We start from the raw sequence: 24,405 nt of genomic DNA, 5'->3' as shown, positions 1-24,405 counted from the left end.
CTTGATTTACCCCAGACCTGACGAATGAGAAGCAGCAGTTACAAGTACAAGAATCCCACTGGTCATTTGTCAGTGTAACTTTTCCACTCAGGGGTTGAAAGTGCTGCCCTGAACAATGCTGCCCAAAATGAATAAAATAAAAGAACCTAAAGCTTAGAATTAGAGTGAGCATAGTCCCATCACAAGAGTGGAGAATGCAAGTGTTAGGAGCTAATTACTTATTTTGCAAGTATAGTGTGTGGTGAATAGCTGCAAAAGCATATGGAGGTATGAAAGCAGGAATGAACCAGGTTAAGTAAATTAGCTAGAGGATCGCAGATCTTATCTCAAAGATTATAAACTATATTGAGACAGCAAATGTGTCCCAACTACTTTAACAAAGACTTGGTGAAAGACAGAATAAACTTGAGTTAAAAGCTTAATAATTTTGCTCAGTACCTACATGAACCGTGAAGCACTAGACTGTATGTTTTACCATCGCTTGAGTTTGGGTAAATAAAAAAAGCATTACAAGAACCACTCAGCTCTCCTACATCATAAGATATCTCTTCCAAGAAGCTTTTTGAAGTTGCATGTTGTTTGGAAACCTTATCATTGATTCTCCGATCTTCTCAGAACAGGAACCCATCATTCAGACCAACAAAGTCGATTATAATCAAGATTCCTCTTGCCCCACTGAGCAATCATTTATCTTCTGTTTAACATTACATACATATAGGCACTTCAGTATTTCCCTGGGACATTTTGTCTTCTATTTCATTCTCCTTCTGCTTATTTTCCTCAAGCTTTTCAGAGTGTGGTACTCTATATTTTAAACTCTAATCTATAGAGGGTTTTTTAATTCATTTCTTTCCATTTTACATTTTTACATGCAGACTTATTTTCACCTTTGCATACCAGCTGATAATGCATGTCCCCCCGTGCTCCTGCTTACTGAGCCTAAAAGGATACCTTGCAAATTGAAAGAAAAGTATAGTTTGTACGCATTAAATTCTGAAGATTAATTTTAGAGTTCTAGTTGGAAGAACCTCCATCAAATGAAACTGTGTATTTACATTCATAAAAACTATTAATATAAAACAAGAAGACAGGGCTAGGTAAGAACAGGAATTGAGTCAGAGGAAAACTAGTTAGTCTATATTGTTCCCTGTTAAAACACATAAAGGGAACAGGCCAGAGACCTTGCTGTTTTGGCTTATTCTGGCTGAACAGAAAACCTGAAGTTGAAACTTTTTTTGGTTTTTTTCCAGGTCAAAACCAAGTATTTCCACACAGTTCTCAGCTTCAACTCTTACAGACTAAAGATTGTTTAATTTACAATAGATTTGCAGCCTGGGTTAAACAGAAAAACTTGTGCTTTGCACAATGCATGCACTTAGTAAAAAGAAAAGTCACCCTGTGAAGTCTCTCTATGCACAGGTCACAAATCGGCCAGATCTTAGAAAGGCTAGTTAGAAAAGAAAAAAAAATTAAATAAAATAAAAAAATGTGGTATACCTCTGCTCCAAAAAACACAATTCAGTCTAACCACAAGAGAATGAAAAGTTCAAGGGGAAGAAAGAAAAAATCATCCAGTACAAGTTGTCAAGAGGTAAGAAGAGAGCACTGCTGAAGTTCTGTCTCAGAGATGCGTATAGGAACCGTAGCCAAGTATCCTAATGCTTCTTGCCAATTTGCTTTATTTCCCTCAGCCCTAAACTGACACTTTCCAAAATAATACCCTCAAACGAGAAAAGCACTGTATTAAATGAGTGGTATCTGTTCCATAAATACTGTGCTGATCTTCAAACTCTATGATAAACAAGCAGGTGAAGGGATTGACTGAAGTTGCCTTTGAAAGCCAGGTTCATCAGTCCTTTGTGTCAACAGATTTCTTGAGCTTATCTACATCATTATAATTTCCACACATTTAACATACATATACACATATGTATGCTGGAAGAAAAAGTATTATTATACATTTGGCAATAAGCATCAGTCAATTTTGATATTCATGGTCTTAACTTAAATGCTATGCTACCTTGTAGCTTTTGACTAAGAAAAAGAAAAGTGATAAAAACATTTTCTATGTTTATTTTTTTTGCCTCTACTACCCAATGCCAACTAAGGATATTTGCTATTAGAAGTTCATTTAATCTCTTTTTCTCCCCATATTCCTTTTTCTTTTCCAGGAAAGAGTTCCAATCCACCATCAGATATACACAGTACTAACTGGAGCAAAGAAAAGGAAAAGTTTATTCATGCTTCAACTAGAATTTATATAAACAGGCCAAGACATAGAATGCTGATCTAATGTGTGTGGGTTAGTACTGAAACACTGTGCCACAGCTTATGCCATTTTACATCAGGATATGATATAACAAAATAAGGTATCTTGTGAAGTTTGCTTTATTAGTCTTGAATATATTTATAAAATGTTGAATCCACCCCATTTGTGATTTCATGAATATTTCAAAGCTTACTACAGAAAGTCCTAACTAACCATGTCTAGCAGTTTCAAAAAGTACAGTCAAGCAAGTCTCAATAGGAGAGGCATTCTGTTAATCTCTTTATATGTGCCATCTAGGGCACAGGTGGAGATGGCCAGAGCTCTGTCCATGCTTATAGAGTCCTTTTTGTGGCAAAAAGAGTATCATACTTTTCCCAGAAAAGACAATTCACTAAGTCAAAAACCAACTCAAGAAATAATGATCTTAAACATGAAACTATAAATTAACTCAATAATAAACACACTAGTTCTATTTAAAGCAAGGACTTCATTGTTAGTGAGGTTTAGAAGGATTAATTAAAAGCATGAAGATAAAAAGGAAACGTGGTAAAAATGCAACTTGGGTTTTGCTTTTTTTGTTTTGTTTAGTTTCATTGTTTGAGTTTGGTTTGTTCTTTGTTTGGGTCTTTTGTTTGTTTGTTTTTCCCTTCTTTGATAGCCTGCATTATTCTTGATTTGCTTCAGCAGATGGGAAGAGTCCAACAAACTCTACCATCTTCCATTACTCACTCGCAATTTACTCTCTTATTTCCTATTCACAAAAGCCAGGACTGCCCAGTGGCTGGGTGAGGGGAAAACTGAGTGCACAATTAAAGACTATGTTAAGGGATGCATCTCAGACAAGTGAACTGGCAGCCTCTAAGTGTTTAGTTTTACAGACGATGTTCAGTTACCTTTTTCTTTTTTTAATTAAAACGTTTCCAAACCTTGTAGATGAACTGATGGGATGAGTGGCTCACTACCTCCAGCATGAAATGGCATTACAAGAGCAGTAAACAGTTCAGGTGGGATTCATCTCACCTGTCTTATACCCAGAGAGAAAAAGAGGTATCTACATGAAGATAAAATGAATCACATGCTAACAATGCCTTATTTGCATCAGTGCTTCTAAAGGGAATTTAAAATAAAATAATACAATGTAAAACTTTACCTGTTAACTAAGCGTTGTATAAATCATATCTTCTGTCAATGGCTGCTTCTACTAAAAATATTTTCATATCTTGTGCCTGCTTGAACACTTTTGCCTTACATCATCTGCATCCCAGTCCTATCTATTTCCATCTAATTTTCCTTATCAAACGTTTTTTTCTCATGTTGAGGTAATTAATTTATAGGAAAGTAATTGCATGTCTTGTCTATTTTCTTCCTATTGAGATTATCACACAAACAAGCTCCTCTGCATAACTAAAATTTAAATTACATCACCAAGAGTTGTTTTTACAGAACTGGGGCCTTAGTGTGCAAAGTTAATATGATGCAGAAGCATTTCTATTTATTTTCTGGAGATACATATTTTTTTTGAAAACACTAAAGTAGCACAGAGAAGGAAAAAAATAAAAAAGAGTTGAGGATATGGACAATATTCAAAACCTGATAAAAAACAGAACAGACTCCCGAAGCTTATTCCAAGAATAGAAAACAATGTATCAAAATTCTGTTATACTAAGGTCAACATTTTTATTCATTCATTTCAACTTCTCTAGAGGTTAAACATTGATGACAAATATATATCTATCTAACTTATGTAGTGGGAACAAATGTCTTAAAACAGGCTGTAAACACCTAGTGATGATGGGATGGGAGGGAATCCCAGACTTTTTCTTAGTTATGGATTTTGTAAGGTGTTTTAGAACTTGATAAGAACTGAACATTAATCCAATTTTTGAATTTAGACCTATATGAATAGAGTACCAACCTAATTCTATTTTCAAATGCAAAGAAGCAGGATGTTAACTAGAGCTTTATCTACCTGGGTTGAAAAGCAGGGAAAAAATTCCCTAAGAAACCATATAAAATACAAATGCTCTTAACAGAGCAGTAACTGTACTTTTAAAACAAACCCAATGTTTTTTCTAATTATGTTATATGCATAAATTAAGAAAAGAAAAAAAATCAGTAGTTCACTGTATTTCAAAATTTCAACAATAAAACTGTATCAGTCAACTTACCTAGACTTTAGATGTATCTGTAAAAGAAATAAGTAACTATATCTAAACATCCATAGTACTCAAAAATTTCACTTCAAACAATGGACACACGGATTACTTTTCCAATTTTTTAAACCATACAGAACTAAAAATTAGGTGAAGACCCTACCTTAAGCCCTTCAGAGTTATGCAGTTTATTAGATCCAAAATAAAAGTACAGGGAAAAAAAAAAAAATCCTGTTGCTAAGTATTTTTCTATGTTGTCGCTGCCACTTTTGTTGTATTGCCAAAAAATTTCTACCTTTGGCTTCTTCCACCAAACTAAAAGCGACCCTTGTCAGAAAGCGCCACCATCTAAAAGATCTGGTACCTTACCAAAAACTTACTGCAAAAACCAAAATTGGTGTTGTCAGTGTCTGCTCTCACCAAGGCTAATTTGGGATATTCTTCATAGCAGGCAATGCTCCTCAAGTCCTGTGATGTAGCTACTATAAATTTAAATATGTATTTTCCTCAGAATAAGATTCTTGATCATCAGCCCTGTGCATTCCATGCTACAGTTCCGTTGTTCCGTCATAACATATCCAATGTAACAGTTCCTTCTAGACATAATCACTTTACTGCAATTTACTGAAAGTTATCAGAACTAGAATTATGGGCAGGGAGCTGCCAGACTGCTGCTGCTCAAATCTGGATTAAAGGGAGGCCATGGAAACAGATGAACTAGTAGTTCGATATTTGTATAATGGCATAACATCAAGATTTTTCTGTCCAGCACCAATATCAAGGTGCCATAGAACCACAGCCTCCATGTCTTCTTTTTAATTAAGGGACTATACTTGAATTTCAATATCTAGGACATAATGATCAGTATATTCTTCAGCGCCAGCCTAAGCTAGGAAGGAAATGGATAACAAATTACAAAAGTTACAATTTAATTAAATGCATTATTGTACAATTGGAACACTTAAAATACCACACTTCAACTGTGATATCTTAAGTCAGACACTCTCAAAAGATCAGCTTTTTCAACCATTTTTTTTTTCTTGCAAATCCAATTTAAACCACAACTCAGTCTATTTTAGAATTATTTACTTCTTAATATTTTGAAACATTCTCAACATTAAGTTTAAATGACATCAATCAGACTAAAAAAATCAGTATTTCCATTATAAAGTTAAATGTGTATGTAAAGCAGATAATTCAAAGTTATGCTAAAACATGTTAGTCTTTGAAGTGGCAGGCATTTTCAGGAAAAAAAAAATTAAGACTCTGGTTTAATCCTCATTTTTTGTTCTTAAAAAGTAATTATTTTCTTACACAATCCTTTCTGATATTTTAATATTTCTTCAAAATGCAAGATCATTTTTAAGTAAGTCACAAGCCCAATGTTTGTTAACATGCTAGAATGCTAATACAGTCTTAATTTGGTTCATTCTATATAACCAGTTAATATTTTAAAACCACACATATTTATTCTTCATTTCAACAATGCAATAAGTTGAGAAACTAAGGACAGTTTGGGAATCACAGGTTCATCAGCCTCAGTGTGTTCTCTAATAAAATAATGTAAAAAGTCCTCTGGGAAAACATTTCTGGTATGTGAAGGATTCTGTGGTGGCTGATAACTGTAAGCATGGATTTATCGAATGTAAATTAAGCCTGACCCATCTGTTTGCCTCCTGTAATAAAATGACTGGCTTTGTAGACCAGGGAAGAATGGTGGATGCCATTTACCTTGATTGTAGCAAGGCTTTCAACACTGTCAGAAAATACTCTAAACATACAAATTTGGATGTTACAGAATGAATGGATAACTAGAGTTCAAAACAGGTTGGATGGTCAGGCTCAGAAGGTAGTAAACATGTAACAAATGGAGTACGAAAGGGGTCTATCCTGGAACCTGTTTTTTTCTTTTAAATATTTTTGGCAGTGACACTGTGATAAAACTACATGTTTATCAAGTTTGCAGATGACACCAAATTGGATGGAATTGTCAATATACTTGAGGGCAGAGCTGCCATGCAGAGATACCTAAACAGACAAAAGGAATGGGCTGACAGGAACCATATGAAATTCAACAGGACATACAAAGTCTTAGAAAGATATAAACCTTTGCAATGATACAAGCAGCTCTGTGTAAAAGAACCCGGGACTCTTGGTGCATGTTCAGCAAGCTAACTGTGAGCCAGGAGTGTGCTTTGGCAGCAAAGAAGGCCAACAGTATCCTTGGCTGCATCAACAGTAGTGTAGCCAGTAGTCTGAGGAATGTGATTATTCCTCTCTAATCAGCACTAGTTGGATCAAGTTTAGAATACTACATCCAGTTTTGGGCCCCCCAGTCCAGGAAATACGCTGATAAACTGGAGCAAGTCCAGCAGAGGGCTGCCAAGATGGTCAGGGAGATATGCCCTGTGAGAAGCAGCTAAGAGAACAAGTTGTTCAATCTGGAGAAGAGAAGGCTTCAGAGGGATCTACTAACAGCTTTCCAATACCTACAAGAAGGTATCTAAGAAGATGGAAGCCAGACTTCTCATGTTGACAGTTAGTGGAAGGAAAAGAGACAACAGGCATAAATTGAAACAAGAGAGGTCCCAGATTGATATAAGAAAAAAAAAACTTCACCATGAGGAAACTCAAGCAGTGGAGCAGGTTGCCAACAGGGAGACTCTGCAGTCTCCATCCTCAGAGTTTTCAGAGCTTCATTGGATAAAGCCCCAATTAACCTAGGCTGACCCCATAACTGACCCTGCTTTGAGCAGGGTGTTGAACCAAAAACTTCCCAATGTTCTTTCCAATTTTAATTATTCTATAATCCTAAATTTAAGGAGTCCAGTAGACAATGTTTTGCACACGCTTGCACAACTTTCCAGCAATTTGAAAACACAAATCTCCAGGGCTGTGTGAAAGCTATCCAATTAACTCAAACATTCAGCACAAGACCAGAAAAAGTCTTACATGCCTTTTCTCCCAAAATATTACTGCATCTCCAGATGTAATCACAACTTCACAAAAGCAATACATAAGAAATAGCATTTTCCCTGTCAAGGGAAAGATCAATGCACTAATCATAGAAGTATTTTGATTGGAAAAGACCTTTAAGATCATCAAGTTCAACCATTAACCTAACACTGCCAAGTTCACCTTTAAACCATGTCCTTAAGAACCTTATCCATGCATCTTTTAAACACCTTCAGGGATGGTGACTCAACCCCTTCCTCTGGGCAGCCTGTTCCAGTGCCTGACAACCCTTTCCATGAAGAATTTTTTTCCTAATATTCAATCCAAACCTCCCATGGTGCAACTTGGGGCCATTTCATCTCGTCCTATCACTTGCTACTGGGGAGAAGAGATTAACACCCTCCATGCTGCAGCTTCCTTTCAGGGAGTTGTAGGCAGCGATTATGTCTCCCCTCAGCCTCCTTTTCTCCTGGCTAAAAAGCCCCAGCTCCCTCAATCACTCCTCAGACTTGTGCTCCAGACCCCTCACCACCTTTGTTGCCCTCCTCTGAGCTCTCTCCAGCACCTCAATGTCTTTCCTGTAGTGAGGGGCGCAAAACTGAACACAGGATTTGAGGTGCAGCCTGACCAGTGCTGAGTACAGTGGAACTGTGACGCAAGTGCAAGACCAAGCACTTGATCTTGTTGAACGTCATACAAGTGGCCTCAGCCCATCAATCTAGCAGGTCCAGATCCCTCGGTATGGCCTTCCTAATCTCCAACAGATCAACACTCCCACCCAATTTGGTGTCATCTGCAAACTTAGTGAGGGTGTACTCAATCCCCTCATCCAGAGAACTGATAAGGATATTAAACAGAACTGGCCCAAATACCAAGCCCTGTGGAACACTACTTGTGTCCAGCTGCAAACTGGATTTGAGTCCATTCAGTAGAATTCTTTGAGCCCAGCCATACAGCCAGGGTTTTAATCAGCAAAAAGTACACATGCCCAAGACACAAGCAGGCAGTTTCCCCAAAAGAATGCTGTGGGGAACAGTATCAAAGACTTTACTGAAGTCTAGGTAGACAATGTCCACAGCCTTTCCCTCATCCACTAATAGGGTCACCTTATTATAGAAGGAAGCAGGTTAATCAAGCAGGATCTGCCTTTCATAATGTCCAAGTGCATGATCAAGTCAAGCAGTATGATTTCTACAACTGACTGTAGAAACTGCTCATGGGCCTGAAATGAAGACCCCCTCTTAACCATCACACTCGCTCAAGTGTGTTGAATGGAACAGTACAGCTAACTTTAAGCAGCTAGTAATGTGAGCTGTGCAATAGTGTCACCTAGTGGTCAGTGCATACAGCAAAGTCAAGGCCCAATTAAAGAAGAAATTTTACTGCCCATCTACCAACCTCGCTACTCTAAAAATCTGTGGGGACTTTTAAATATACATATGTATATATACACACACACATCTCTATGACCCAAAAAGTGCAGTAACCAACAACACAAATGCCTTTCTGTCATTCAATTTTAAGTCACGCACATATTTACAAGCTTGAAAAAAGTCATTCCAGAAATAGAATAAGTTGTTTCCAGATGTAAGAAGCATCATTGTCTGGTTTTACAGCATCCCCAAATTTTAAGGAATTTTCATGCAACTGATTCTTGAAAGATCAGCGATTTCTTCTAATTTTAGACATCTGAAGAATGAGGAGAGGCAAACTTGAACTATTTCAAAATTTCAGAGATTTGTAAGAATGTAAGAATGTTCATTCTGCTCAGTGAATAAGTTTGAAACTACCAAAGTTCCTTATATCTTTCCATTTCTCCTGCTATCAGGTCTGCTTACACTTTGTGCCATACTTGAATCAAATCATCGTAGCATCATCAAATTTCCACTGTTTGACAGCTTCATCTCATCTATTCTTAGCTGAATTACTTGGTGATGAGAAATACATTTTTGTTATTCTCTATAGGTTAGCAGATATTCAGTTGCACCATATCTCCTACTATGTTCAAAATACTCTTAAGTACATCCCACCAATGTCCAACATCTTCAAATTGGTTTCAAGGTCTCCAAAGCAAAGGAACTTGACTCAGGCAGATGAAGAAAGCCTCTTTCCAACATGTGCTCCACAATGACCCAGCATTTAATTGGCTACTTTTTATTTTATCCAAGTTCAAGTTTCATAAGATCTACATTCTAACAAGATCAGACTGAAATAACAGACTTGTAATCATCAAGTACACAACCAAAAATACTGCATTTTTCTTGTGGCATAGCAAATTCTGAGACCTAGTTTTTGCAGCTTCGCTAATCTCTACATCAAAGTAACAGCAACACTGCAGGTAGGTTGTTCGGTTGTCTGGTAAAAATTTAATACAAAGAATAAGCTCAAAAAAAATCTATAAGCTTACCCCAATTGCTTTTCAAATATTTATATTTTCTCATAAAGTTTAAGTTGTAAACATTTACTCTGAAATATTAAATAAGTACATTATTATATTTTATTTCATGCCCCCATGCAAGACACATGCACAAAGAAAAAAAAAAAGGTGTATAATAAGACAAAAATATGACAGAAATTCTATTACCTTGGATTTAAGATTTCACCAACAATTTCTTGCAGCTTGTCAATAAAATTAACAAAGTTTGAAAGGCCTTTTACATGGGCTTTTAAAGGATCAAATAACGAAGATGAACAGCCTCTTCCTCCAAGTTCTATGGTTCGGATAAAAGATGTTGCCATCTATTAAGAGAAATATTCAGAAATATGAAACTGTAGTCATATGTGAAATGCAGATGTTGAAGAGAGCCTCTCCTATAGTTTTGCAAAATAGTGGATGAAAGCAAAAATGATCTAACTGAAATCACTAAAATGCCTCTTAATAGCAAGCTTTGTACATCTCACCATATATAATTGCAAGATCAATACTAAAATAGTGCAGCAGTATTTAAAAAAAAGCCAAAGCAAAAATGACCCAGCCAGTTTGATATTTACATTGGCCTTTTAACAGCTTAGAAAAACATTTATTAACACAGCATATAGATTTTGTTGTTGCTGCTGCTGTTGTTTAAATGCTCATGTTTACCTCACAAAAACTACTCTTATATTCAGAGGGCTTTCTATGACTCAGGAACAAATTTAACGAAAGCACATAAAATCAAACTTCAGTAGCATATTTATTTTCAGAGGTGCAAATTAAAATAATGTATACTTAAAACTTCTGAAAAATTATGGCAGTTAAGGCTTCTATCATCACAGGTACTCAATTCTGAAAGTTTTTGTATATTTCAGATGTTACAAAGACATTGAAAACAAGAGACGTCCCAAAAGCAGTACACTTTAAAGGACAATCCCTCAAATTTTAAGGCAACACTCAGAATAAAAAGCTTAGGACTTCTACAGAAAGGTCAAAGTAAAGATAACAATCCAACACACTTGACACGGGTGCAGCAAGATTAATTCTACAATACATTTTAATTTCAGGCTATACAGTTAAATCATAAAAGCTCCTAGGGTTCGAAAGAATAAAACTGGAATTACTCTAGCAAAGAAAGTAAACCTGCCTTCAGCAAAGAAAGTATTCCTGCCTTTGTGCTAAAGATTTCCTGTGGTTCAAGTACAGTTGATATGACCTTGCCTTCCCAATGGAAAAATATTCTGGCTTTGCAGGACTTCTACAAGATACAAATGCCAGAAAAGAGGACTTCTTTACATGGCAGAGAAGTTTCTCCTCTGGCAACTGTGAGGAAGAGGTAATAAATCCAGTCCAGACATACAATTTTTTTTTTTATACAACGCTAACAGAGCGTTAGAAGCTAAAATAATTAATCCAGGAACTGAGATTTCACAAATTTTCCATATTTATTCGACCATAAAAATCTGAGAATGCAGCTGCTTCAGTGACTGTTACATACCTCTACTGTTTTCCCTTGGTCTGCTGTTGTCTGCACTGAGGCCACCACACATGCAAAATTTGATTATTTTGAATATAAGGGACTACAGTGGTTCTTTGGAGAAAGAAATCCTACTCAACTATTTTTGAGATGACTCTGTGCTGACTAGTGTAAGTACAAATGCACCTCACATACCAAACTAGATTCTTCAGCAGCAAGCCTATGGGAGCACTGCATATTGATGACATAGCTTTTTATATTCCTATATAAGGGTATTGAGGAAAGACTATACTGTCTTAAGTTTTTTTCCAGCTCTGTGCCTTTGAGAATAAAATGAGCAGGAATGTCCCATACCAGTCACATCCTGAAGAGTATTTCAAGACCAATCAAGCTGCAAATCACTGGAAAGCATTAACTTCCCCAAATTCCAAGTCAAAACTGAAAAAATATAACCAAAACCCCTTCAATACCCTCATTTTGAATTTTGGCCTCTGTATTAGTGCACATGTCAAAGGCAGGGTTTTGTCACCAGGTTGCTCTGAGAGAAACAATTTGTACACCGTTTGGGTTCCAGATGTCTCAAGTTTAACAAATGCTCTGAAAAATTCTGGTTTACTGTTTAAACAAAATACTTACTTACAGCACTTTGGAACACTGTAATGGATTGCTACAGGCTTGGTTTTGTTAATGTTAATACTGCTTTCTGAAATTTATTTAACCCAACCTCATTGCTTTTAGAGGTGTTTGGTAAGTAGCAACATAAAGTCTAATGCCATTTTTTCTTTGTCTTTTCTTTGATAGGAATACTCATTGACTCATTTCACAATATTTATCAAGATGACAAAATTTTAAAAGCAATAATAAAAAGCGTATCTTATACCACGTTTAAGACAGTAAACTTTTTTGGAATTTCAGCCACTGTCTGGGATGAACAGTCTCAATGCCAGTTTTAACCATTTTACCTTTTAGAGCTCTAAATGCACACACACACACCACTATTTTTCCATGTGTCTTTAGATCTCATGACCAAAGAAGCACCCATTTCTTCACATAAAACCTCTGTTGTGAATTTAACTTAGAAATCACTTTTATGGTGGTATTTGATGTGGCTTGCAAATGTCAGTCTTGCATACGAGATTAAAGCAACACTTTATGTTTATAGATCTATTTCATTGTTTCTGATCTACAGTGAGTCTCAACTGACACACATACCAGGAAAATGGACATTTTTCTCTTCTGTGAGGCATGTTTTAGGGTAGTGAAGGCTTCTCTACCAAGTCCTCTGTCAGGAACATTTAGAACATGAGCCAATGCCAGATCATCCTTAGAATTCACCAACAGGCTTAAATACGAACATACACACTTCTTTGCCAGGATTGCCACCTGTATAAGAAAACATTACACAAATTGATCATCCTGCTACTAAATTATGTTCCTTTGTTTTTGACAATGCTAACTAAACCTGTACTGATATGATTTTTGTATCTCTAGCTATTAAATTGGCTACCAATTTGTACTTAGAAACCTCTTCACAGATGTTATTTTTCTAGCAAAGGCAAAATACTAGCATCATTAAATCACGTAAGGATTTGACATTAACTTCAAATAGGCTAAGATTTTAAACAACTCACTATCTCCATGCCAGATTCAATAATGCCTTGGCTCCCAGGGGATTTCAATCATAGAAATACCACTGATTGACTTTAGACATAAATTGTGACCCAGCTCAACCCTCACGATACATTACAATTGCTTATATTGCAGCACTGTTCTGGACCCTGTAAGAACAATCCCTGAACTTAATAATTTACAGCTTTGTCACAAGAAAAAACAAAAAAACAAAGATGAAAACAAAGGCCATTAATGAAAGGAAAGGTAACAAGAAAACCTATATTTGCTATGGAATTTCATCTTATTCGATGGGATGTATAGAACAGAAAAGTAGGCAGTAAAAAACAAAAAAACACACAAACAAGCATGTATGTATGACAGTCTGAAAAGATAGATTCAAGAGAAGGAAAAAAGAAAAAAGCATATTTTTGCTACACAGGTCATAGCGGCAAGACAGCCATTATGTTAGTGATAGAAGTGCTGTCTAGGGTAGAACCTTAGTTCAGAATATATTTTTCTTCTTCAGAAATACTTTAATTTGTACCCCAATATTAAATTGAAATTGCCACTTATCATGAGAAAAGCAGGTCTGGAGATGACTAAAGCTCCAGCATTTCAAGCATTGTTATATAGTATTCTGAGATTCTTGTTTTGGGGACCGAAAGAGTAAAATGAAAGAATCCAGTATTCCCAGAAAGTCCTCAAGTCCTCTACTGGAACAAACTTTGTTTACTTTGCTACAGCTACCGCTAAAGTGGCTATTCAGATCTTTACTGTATGTAAGGGAGTAGGAGCTAACAAAATGAAATTGAAGAAGTTTACTTCACCTACCTCTTCACCTTGCAGCACTGGGCAAAACGTTTAACTCTTAGTCAAGACAATGTTTAAGTGATGGTGTACTTGTAGAAAAATTTATTCCCTGGTGTTTCAACGCAGATTAAGTTTACATCAAGTGCCTGCCATAAAAGGAGTGCCTTCCAGAATATGAATTTCTGCACTTAGCCCCTTACACACACTTACAATATACTCAAGCAATACAGAGGTGGAATACACATCTTGTTTTTTTAAACCAGTAATATTTGAATACCAATAATTGGAAAAGGGAACTATGTTATCTTTCATGTTAAGTTTTCAATATATCCAGAACATTACAAAAGAGACAGAAATAATTTTTACCTTCACATTCTCCTGGCCCTGTTGGTTGACTGATGTAGGAGTAGAAAGAACAGAACCATTATTTTCTTGTATATTCATTATGCCAGAAATAAATTTTAACAGCTGAACCTTTAATAAAAAGATTAGATAGAATAAACTTGAATATGAAAAGGACTAAAAAGCAAAAGTACTATTAAAACCTGGTGAAACTATGTCTCTACCAGTTTGCTAAGGTTTTGAACTTAGAGTAGCCCTTACAACCTACTTTTCATTTTAGTCTTTAAAACTATGACTGTTTAGTAGAGAAGTGGGGTGTAAGATTCGAGTTAACTTAGCAAATTATTAAAAACAGTTACATAATACACTTGCACTAAAAGCAGCTGCTGATGTTTTGGAGAACATTTCATATGTTATACTATGTTTAGGAAAAGCTCATTTAGGTTAAAAGGGACCTATAGAGATCATCTAGTACAAACCCATGCTTGAAGCAGGACCAGTTTGACCACGTTGCTCAGTGATATGCTGAGCCAAGTTTTTAATATCTCCAAATAAGAGATTCCACATCCTCTCTGGGTAACTCAATTTTACTAGGGCTGGAAGGTAAACAGTTTTAATCATGCTGTAACTAGTAATTCATGGCATGTTCACAATGTACCTCAGTTCAATTAATGTTAACTGAGTAGCTGAACTGGAACCTCTTCTGGTTTCTGGAAAAATCTAACATGGAACTACATGTAGGATAGGGATGGTTTTGCTTTTTAGCGTGTAGTATGATAATAATAAAAAATATTTTGACTGCATATCAACATACAACCCAAACTCCATGACACATGTTAAACACTAAGCTTTGTTCTGCCTTATCAAATCTCTACGGTTCATTTTTCAGTTCCACTTCTGGCAAAGATTGATATTCTCATTGAAGAGATATGCGACCCACCCATCCAGCAAAACAACAGAAAGAAATAATTTTTGAGTTAATTTAAGATCTCTTTAAAAGATTTACTAATTTAAACTCATCTACTTCCCCAATGGAAAAGCAAAGCAATTTGTGAATAATTCAGAGCTCCTGTGCATATTTAAATGTGCCATAAATCCTTAACTGGAACCAAAAATATGTCAAAGCAATATCAGAGATCAAATAAATAAAATACTTACCGGGGCTATGCTTTCATCTTCCGATATAAGTCCAAGACCAGAGCACTTCTGACATATGTCTATTAGATCTAACATATTGCTTCTTGCTAAGAAGGCATCATAGGCCTTTTTTAGGTCACAGTAATTTTCAGGTTCTTTCATGTTTTCATATGATAATCCCAGTTTGTCATGTAATAAATATTTCCAAGTTTCCAATACATCACTAAGTGAAACTGTGAAATCTCCATAGTGCTAATAGAAGAGAAAACAGCAAAAATATTATGTTTTGTATTGAGCATAGGTTTAAAAATAAATTTAAAACAAGCCGCATGTATTAAAAAAAAAACCAAACCAACCTGCAACAACAAACAAACACAACTACTATAAAGTAAAAATTTAAGTTTATAATAAACAAAGTCTTGATTATGGTTGAAGTTCTTCCAGTGGTTTGTATTTTGAGTTCAGTTTTGTTACCTACAGTGTTTGATCCTGATCAAAATACCAGGTATGTATATTGAACTTCACTCGTAAGAAAATACATGTTGACTTTTGCAGCACTACTGCTTACATAAAGTTATTTACTTGCAGAAATAGTTTTCAGCATGGCAGGCATCTACATCACAAAGGCAGTGAGTTTAGCTCTGTTACCTTGCTTTAGGCAGTAACCTGGGAAGACACATGCCATGTCCAAAAAAAGGAGCTCTTTTTCCTGCCTCTGATAACTTAAGTTGTTTCAGTCCAAAAGATCCCTCCTTAGGGTTCTAGCATACTTAGCACAACTTTCTCAAGAGGCCTGATAAAGATATGATTCCAAAGTCCTGAAAGTCAATTATTTTGATATTGCTTAGACAAAGAACTGGGAGTGAAAATGAAAGTGTACTCATGCATATTACTGTCAGAGCAATTTTTTTGCCTTCTAATTTGTGCATGGGTTACAATAACCCAGCACTATGAACTTGCATGCTATCCCACACATCACCAGAATATTGAAATGGCATATATGTTTTCTGGAAAGGACTTGTTTTTCATTTCAGCCCCTCAAAAAATTAAATATGTAATCACTGTATAATGCAATTTACACAGAACAAAAAGCAGTAGGTTGCAGGAAAAAAAAAAATATTGTTTTTTCACTTTGTTTTGAAACAAAATCCCCCAGGACTACAAAAAAAAAATACAACTTCAGTACGGTACTTAAATCAAACCCCTTCCTCACCAGACCAAGGATCTGCAGAAATTAGCAAAGTTCATATTAGTACTCCAAAAATATTGTAAATCCAAACAAAATTGCACTCCAGATATTCACCTTCATGATCAGGTGCTCACTGTGGCAGTGTATTCTATTACTTATAGAGTCAATCTGTCAAGAGTCTCTGGTTTTAAAATTAATTAAAACAAACAATGTGGTGTTCACAGTATCACAGTATGTTTGGGATTGGAAGGGACCTCAAAAGATCATCTAGTCCAATCCCCCTGCTGGAGTAGGAACGCCTAGGTGAGGTCGCACAGGAACATGTCCAGGCGGGTTTTGAATGTCTCCAGAGAAGGAGACTCCACAAATGTATTCAAATGTATTAGCCTTGCTAGGAGATGGGATTACGTAGCTAAGGACAATGCCATATTAATACAGTCATACTGGCAGCTCATAATACCATTACTGTAGCTGTTTCAAACCCATGTGTTTAGTTATTTGTAACTGGAAGTAAAGGAGAAACATGGTTAAATATGTTGAAACACATTGGTTCACGTTTTGTAGTACAGGAGTTTTTCCTTGACAAAAGGTCCCCATCCTCCTCTTCTAGTAGTGCACATGAATCTGTAAAACTGCTATTCTTATTCACAGAATCACAGAATGTTAGGGATTGGAAGAGACCTCGAAAGGTCATCCAGTCTGATCCCCCTGCCAGAGCAGGAACACCTAGATGAGGTTACACAGGAATGCATCTAGGCGGGTTTTGAATGTCTCCAGAGTAGAAGACTCCACAACCTCCCTGGGCAGCCTGTTCCAGTGCTCTGTTACCCTCACTGAGAAGAAGTTTCTTCTCAAATTTAAGTGGAACCTCTTGTGTTCCAGCTTGATCCCATTACCCCTTGTCCTATCATTGTTTGCCACCAAGAAGAGCCTGGCTCCATCCTCATGGCACTCACCCTTTATATATTTATAAACATTAATAAGGTCCCCCCTTAGTCTCCTCCAAACTAAAGAGACCCAGCTCCCTCAGCCTTTCTTCATAAGGGAGGTGCTCCACTCCCTTAATCATCTTTGTTGCCCTACGCTGGACCCTCTCCAGCAGTTCCCTGTCCTTCTTGAACTGAGGGGCCCAGAATTGGACACAATATTCCAGATGTGGTCTCACCAGGGCGGAGTAGAGGGGAAGGAGGACCTCTCTCGATCTACTAACCACCCCCCTTCTAATACACCCCAGGATGCCATTGGCCTTCCTGGCCACAAGGGCACAGTGCTGGCTCATGGTCATCCTGTTGTCCACTAGGACCCCCAGGTCCCTTTCCGCTACACCGCTCTCTAATATGTAATCTCCCAACCTATACTGGAACCTGGGGTTGTTCCTGCCCAGGTGCAGGACTCTACACTTGCCCTTGTTAAATTTCATTAGGTTATTCCCCGCCCAACTCTCCAGCCTGTCCAGGTCCCGCTGGATGGCAGCACAGCCTTCTGGCGTGTCAGCCACTCCTCCCAGCTTAGTGTCATCAGCAAACTTGCTGATAGTACACTCAATTCCCTCGTCCAAATCGTTAATGAATATACTGAATAATATTGGCCCCAGCACTGACCCCTGAGGCACTCCACTAGATACTGGCCTCCAGCTAGACTCCGCACCATTGACTACCACTCTCTGGCTTCTCTCCCTAAGCCAGTTTGCAACCCACCTCACTACTCTATTGTCTAGACCACACCTCCTCAACTTAGCTGTGAGGATGCTGTGGGAGACTGTGTCAAAGGCTTTACTGAAGTCAAGGTAGACCACGTCCACCGCTCTGCCATCATCCATCCACCTTGTTACGTTCTCATAAAAGGCTATGAGGTTGGTCAAGCATGACCTACCCTTGGTAAAGCCATGCTGACTGCCCCTAATAACCCTCTTATCCTTGATATGCCTTGAGATGGCACCAAGAACAAGCTGTTCCATTACTTTCCCAGGGACAGAGGTGAGGCTGACCAGTCTATAATTACCCGGGTCCTCCTTCTTGCCCTTTTTGAAGACTGGAGTGACATTTGCTTTCCTCCAATCCTCGGGCACCTCTCCCGTTTCCCAAGACTTGGCAAAGATGATGGAGAGCGGTCCAGCAACGACTTCAGCCAGCTCCCTCAGCACCCACGGATGCATCCCATCTGGACGCATGGATTTATGAATGTCCAGACTATTTAATTGCTCCCTAACCCAGTCCTCATCGACTAAAGCAAACTCCTCCATTGACCTGGCTTCATCTGGGGTCTCAGGGGTACGGGGCTCCCCAGGACAGCCTCCAGCAGAGTAGACAGAGACAAAGAAGGCATTCAGTAATTCTGCCTTCTCTGTATCTTCTGCCACCAGGGCACCCACCCCATTCATCAGTGGGCCTACATTGCCTCTGGTATTAGTTTTATCTGCTATGTATTTGAAAAAGTTCTTTTTGCTGTCCGTGACCCCTCTCGCCAGCTGTAATTCTAAGGAGGCCTTGGCTACCCTAGCTGCCTTCCTACATCCTCTAACAGCAGCCTTATATTCCTCCCAAGTGGCCAGCCCCTGCTTCCATGACCTGTAAACTCTCCTCTTCTGCTTGAGCAGGCATAGAAACCATACAGTATTATAAAGTGTCTTCACTTCTCAGTGGCACTGTATGTTGTGTCCAGGGACTCTCTATTTTAGAATGTCTGAAATCCAGTAGCCACATTTTATGTCTAAAGAGACAGTTTTTTTAGTATTTGTAGGTATTGTAAGCTTTCTAGGGTTAACTGTATAGCAAAGCAGCTTTTATTTTGACAGTGACAGAACAGCAATTGCATCTTTTCTCCTGCCTTCCCCAAACAAACAGTCACTGACCATTTTAAAAATATGTGCTCAAGACTGCTGTGCTTAACCACCACACTGTTGTTGTCTCCACTTCTGTTGTTTTCAGGCATAGTCCTAAACTCCATATTGTTGTCTGGCATTGCCCTCAAGTTTTGTGATTTGCAATTTTGTCACCTCTGGTCCTACTGAGTCTTTGTTGCTTGCATATGCTCTCGTACAAGAGATAAGTTCCCAAAGAGTGGTACATAAAGCATATTAAAGTAGAATAAAGCAGCATTTTGAATAAGTTTCCCATTCCAGTGAATGCTGATAGTGCTGTGCACAGGTTTAGAAACTGGTTCATGTAAACACAAGTATGTAGACATAAGCATCTGATGGTTGTTATATTGCTATCTGTCAGAAGCAAAGTCAGTGAACTTACAGGCCAATACCCCAAGCTTAAAGAAATGGGTGGTGGGGAAGGGGAACTGCAGGGGGGTGCGGGTGTCAAGCTGGAAAAAAAGCAGAAGCATGCTCCATTTAAGGAGGACTGGAGAGCTACAGTACATATGGGTCAGTAGGTCAGTAGCAAAGTTATTAGTTGCAAAAACAGGATTCTGAAATGGACAAAGAAAAATTGTACTCATCCAAGCAACAAACTGCTACTTTCTAAAGTTGACACTCTCAACTATAGTGGTAACAAAACCAAAAATTTAGCACACTCATGGTTTAAAAAAAGGAAATTAAAAAAAACCCCAACACATCCCACATTCTTTTTTCTCCTTCCACCCCTCAAAAGAGAAAGATTTAATAGTATAGAGAAGGTGGTGGGAAGAAGAAGAGAAAGTCCTATTGATAAGCTAGGGGAGATGCCTCAAGATTTAAGTAGCAAGAGTTTTAACAGTCAAAACAACTCCACCTGTTAAGCAACACAAAAAAAATTAAAAAAAAAAAAAAGAATAATTTAACTACTTATGATTTGGTTACACACAGTAGGGATGTATCATTTACTTTTTAAAAAAATCCAACTAAATATTGACTACTTCAATCTTTTTTCTGCAAAACTTCAACCCTTGTTCTAAAAAAGAGGCTGTCCCTTGTATAGAAGACTACTCGGCACTGGTGAGACCACATCTGAGTACCGTGGCCAGTTCTGGGCTCCTCTGTACGAGACACACTGAAGAAAATCCAACCAAGTCCAGTGAATCATCCACAAAGATGAATAAGGGACAGGAACATCTCATGAGGAAAGGCTGAGAGAATTGGCACTGTTCAAGCCAGGGACTCCGACAACACTTTTTTACTGTGAGGGTGACTCAGCACTGGCCCAGGTTGCTCAGGGAGGTTGTGGCACGTCCATTCTTGGAAACATTTGAAAGCCATCTGGACATGGTCCTGGGTAACTCATGGTGGCACAGAGTAGAACTAAACCACACACCAGAATTGATTTCATCCAGAATCAGAAAGAGACAAGCACAAATTTTAAAGGGAAAAATATATTTCTAAAATCAACAATGAAGCGCTTTTTCCTCCAGTCTCACAATTCTAGTGCTAGAAGAGAGATTTACAAAATGTTTAAGACAAGCCTGAGAATTTAAATTCACAGACTTAGGAAAAACAGTTGTTTTACATAATGTCTCAGTTTCCCCCCCACTACCAGCTAAAACAGCCGTGTCCTGAAAATGATAAGTGATTACTTATACTAATAACTAATCTTCTGCCCCTCCTCATCCACAAGTGCAAACAGAGTCAGTCTAAAGCAACTACCCTCAACTGAACTTGGAAACTGTTATTTCTATTATAATAAATACTTCTATTATAATATTTCTATTTCAAACCTTAAGAAAGGTTCTTCTTGGAAGTTTTCCTAGATTTTAGGTCTATGCTACTCCATCTATGTAAAAGGTATTAACTTTCACCACAGAACATATGCCACTTGTCTTTATGCCATATAGCTACAATTATGTTACAACACAAAGTATTTTCAGAGGAATTCAAAGCATGGAATTTTTCTTGTTGTTATTCCTTTCGTCCCCGCTATTTGATCAATGTTTATCACACTGTTTGCTGCTCTTATTCTTGGTGAAATCTAATGCTAATCAGTTATGAGACCTTTAAACTTTTCTGGAGTTCTCCAAAAAGCTTTATTATTTTTCATTTCTACTGCGTATACAAATCACAGAATCACAGTATGGTTGTGGTTGGAAAGGACCTCTGGAGATCATCCAGTCCTGCTAAAGCAGGTTCACCTAGAACACATTACACAGGAACACATCCAGGAAAGTTTTGAGCATATCCAGAGAAGGAGACTCCACAACCTCTCTGGGCAGCCTGTTCCAGTGCTCTGGCACCATCAAAGTAAAGAAGTTTCTCCTCATATTCAGATGGAACTTCCCATGTTTCAGTTTGTGCCCATTCCCTCTTAGCCTGCTGCTGGGCACCACTGAAGAGAGTCTGGCCCCATCTTCCTCACACCACTCCTTAAAATATTTACAAGCATGGGTAACATCCCCTTTCAGCCTTCTCTTCTCCAGGCCAAATTGTCCCAGATCTCTCAGCCTTTCCTTTTAAGAAAGATGTTGAAGTCCCCTAATCATCTTTGTAGATAACAGGTAATACACTTAATCCATTAAAATTGTCCAGGCTCCAAAAGAAAGAGATTAGGTTTTGCTGTTTGTGGTAAGTTTGTTATTGTTGTTGGGTGTTTTGAGGGTTTTTTGGTTGGTTGGTTGTTTTTTGGTTTTTGCTTTGTTGTTGTTTTTTTTTTTTTTCCCTGCCCAGCCAGTCATAGCCTGTTAATACAGTTATTTTTCTTGCAGTAATTTACTTTATCATAAAAGACTTATATTCTACAGGTATTACATTAACAATACAAAATTACTGCACTTAAATTGGAGACCTAACAAGGGTCATGCCTACAGCTGTAATACTCTGCATCCTAGCTAGAAGCAATATTTTACTCTAATACTATAAACATCAAAATAGACATGCAAGAGAAGAAACCGAACTTCAGAGGCAGCACATGAAAATGCTAAAATAGTTTCAATCCACATATGCAAGACAAGGTTCATAACTACTGGCAATTTATCTTCTTAGACCAACTAGTATAATAATAATAAAAAAAAAAAAGGTTTTGAGCACCTGGTCTTTCTTCAGATTTGAAGTAAAAGCAGGTTATTTCAAAATCAAATGAGTTCAAAACAATTGCTTTAATTTTTGTTAGATCATCTCTAGAAAAAAAAAAAAAAGATACTTGGAATGAATCTTTGCCGGAAGAGAAAAGGAGAAAGTGGAATAAATTAGTTATCTCTAGCAGAAGAAAACAGCTCCTCCTTATAGTGAGCTGTTAAGAGAGACGTAGTAATGAACCATAAAAATATCATCTTTATCATGTCTGTAATTTTTTGCATCTAACAAGAATAACACATTTCACTTCCCAGAGTTGGCTTTGGAAAAATGTTTGTAGTTCTCCCTTGAGAATCACAACAAACATGACAAACAGCAATTGCCTCCACAGGCAGTTTTGCATTATTGTCCTTTATCAGTTCTCTGAGAGTTCATTTTGATACACAAGCATTTTCTAGTTTTTCCCATGTGGGACAGTGGGATCCTGGCTGGAATATGTCACATTCTGTGAAGTACAAATGTAGAATCTTGGGATTCTAATATTTCTGCTGCAATGTTTATTACAGCGGGGATGAATTAACTGGTTTTATGTTTAATGTTTAGACATATATTTTAGTGCCTTACTGCATCTGACCCTCAGTTAAAACTACAACAAAGTGACAAAAGTGCGATTTCAAGGAGATGCTTAAGCAAAAAGTCCAGTAAGTGAACCAAGTTTGAGATGTTCTAAATACAAAGTGCATATTGAAAGAATGCTAACCTGTTTATTGACTTCAGCCATTGACAGTTGTAACGCCATTAACATGCAGTCTGCTCCACATACAGTAGTCCTGTCAGAGTTTGAAAATAAAGGCCACTGTCTTCTGAAACACTTGATCAAGTTTAGAATTTTTTGCTGAAAAGCAATCATTGTCTAGAATAGAAAACAGAAATAATTAAGAGAAACAGAAGTGAATATAACTAAGCAAGATCCTACACACATCTTTACCTTCCAATAAACTGTACAAATCCTCTTGTATCTTCTTGCAGATCAAGTTCCCAGAATAAACTCTTCCCACTAAACTGAAAGGCTGTTGTGACTCACCTCACTGTGACAGAGCCACTGTGAAGAAAAGGGGCTAGAAGTGCTTACATACGATGTGTCCTCACAATGCCCTTACATTATATCAACATAAAAGATTAAGTGTTATCACAAATATCACAGTCTCTGAGAACAGCCAGTCTGAATACCCCAAAGAGTGTCTTCCGTACTACCTATATTTCCTATATATTCGGACCAGCGTCTATCAGAATGTTTTAAACCTGGCAACAAGGAACTTCCTATCTATCTAGGTCGGGGTATTTTTGTCTTTGTTTGTTTTCCATTACATAAGTCACTATCTTCCCTATTTCCTTTGGCAACGAGTTTCAGTATCAGTTTTGAATTTGACTGCTTCATGCTCTAGTGTTTTTCACCTTCTTGCATTTGTCAAGACACAGGTATACAGCATGGTAGAGATGAGGGGAAAAGAGGAGACACCAGGTAACAAACAAGACTGTAACTGTGACTGCAATTACTTACTCCCCAAAACGTTTGAAGGGGACAACCTATTTTATTATTTTACATTGACTTGAACTAAACACGAGGGCCATAGAGGATGAAACAGGTGGGGCAGCTGCAAGTCAGTGTGGGGTAGCCAAAAATCCCTCCGGAGGAGTTTCTGTGTCTCCCCCGACTCTGAGAGGTTTCCAAGGGACAAGACCAGACACCCGGGGCGAGCGCCTAGCGTAACAGCCCGAACGAGCCAAAAAACTTGAGAAAGGATCTCCAAATCCTAAACCCGACACCACCACCCCTGCCCCGCTCCCCCAGCTAAGAACCCCGGCTGTGGCCGCCTCGGGGTGCCCCCTCCCTACCGCCCAGCCTTGCGCAGCTCCCCCCAGCCCCTTAGGTACAAGGCGAGGCCACCGCCTCTCCCGGAGGAGGACCGGAGCCTCGACACCCACCGGGTCCTGCTCCCCCAGCAGGGATACCTGCGTGCTCAGGAAGGCACAACTGCCCGCACCGCGAGTTGGTTGGAACTTGGCGCTGCCCTCACCGGCGGTTTAAATTTAAATCCCCCGCAGCGGCCCAATGAGAGCGG

General features: G+C 38.0%; 1 protein-coding gene across 6 annotated transcripts in view; it reads right to left on the bottom strand.

Annotated features, from left to right (window-relative positions):
* Window positions 1-24,367, bottom strand: part of PARPBP (PARP1 binding protein) — a 46,437-nt gene extending 22,070 nt beyond the window's left edge. For all 6 annotated transcript variants that reach the window (XM_082063883.1, XM_082063884.1, XM_082063885.1 and 3 more), the window contains exons 1-6: window positions 24,296-24,367; window positions 23,043-23,195; window positions 15,189-15,419; window positions 14,055-14,162; window positions 12,480-12,650; window positions 9,962-10,116 (exon numbers count right to left, since the gene is read on the bottom strand). In XM_082063883.1, the coding sequence (XP_081920009.1) occupies window positions 9,962-10,116; window positions 12,480-12,650; window positions 14,055-14,162; window positions 15,189-15,419; window positions 23,043-23,192 (815 nt within the window). In that variant the 5' untranslated portion in view covers window positions 23,193-23,195; window positions 24,296-24,367. The remainder of the gene's footprint in view (window positions 1-9,961; window positions 10,117-12,479; window positions 12,651-14,054; window positions 14,163-15,188; window positions 15,420-23,042; window positions 23,196-24,295) is intronic.
* Between the last annotated feature and the right edge of the window lie 38 nt (window positions 24,368-24,405).

This window comes from Streptopelia decaocto (assembly GCF_964273445.1).
Source record: "Streptopelia decaocto genome assembly, chromosome: 1".
Lineage (NCBI taxonomy): Eukaryota > Metazoa > Chordata > Aves > Columbiformes > Columbidae > Streptopelia > Streptopelia decaocto.
The sequence above is the reverse complement of the archived record's forward strand: the minus strand, read 5'-3'. Positions and strand labels throughout refer to the sequence as shown.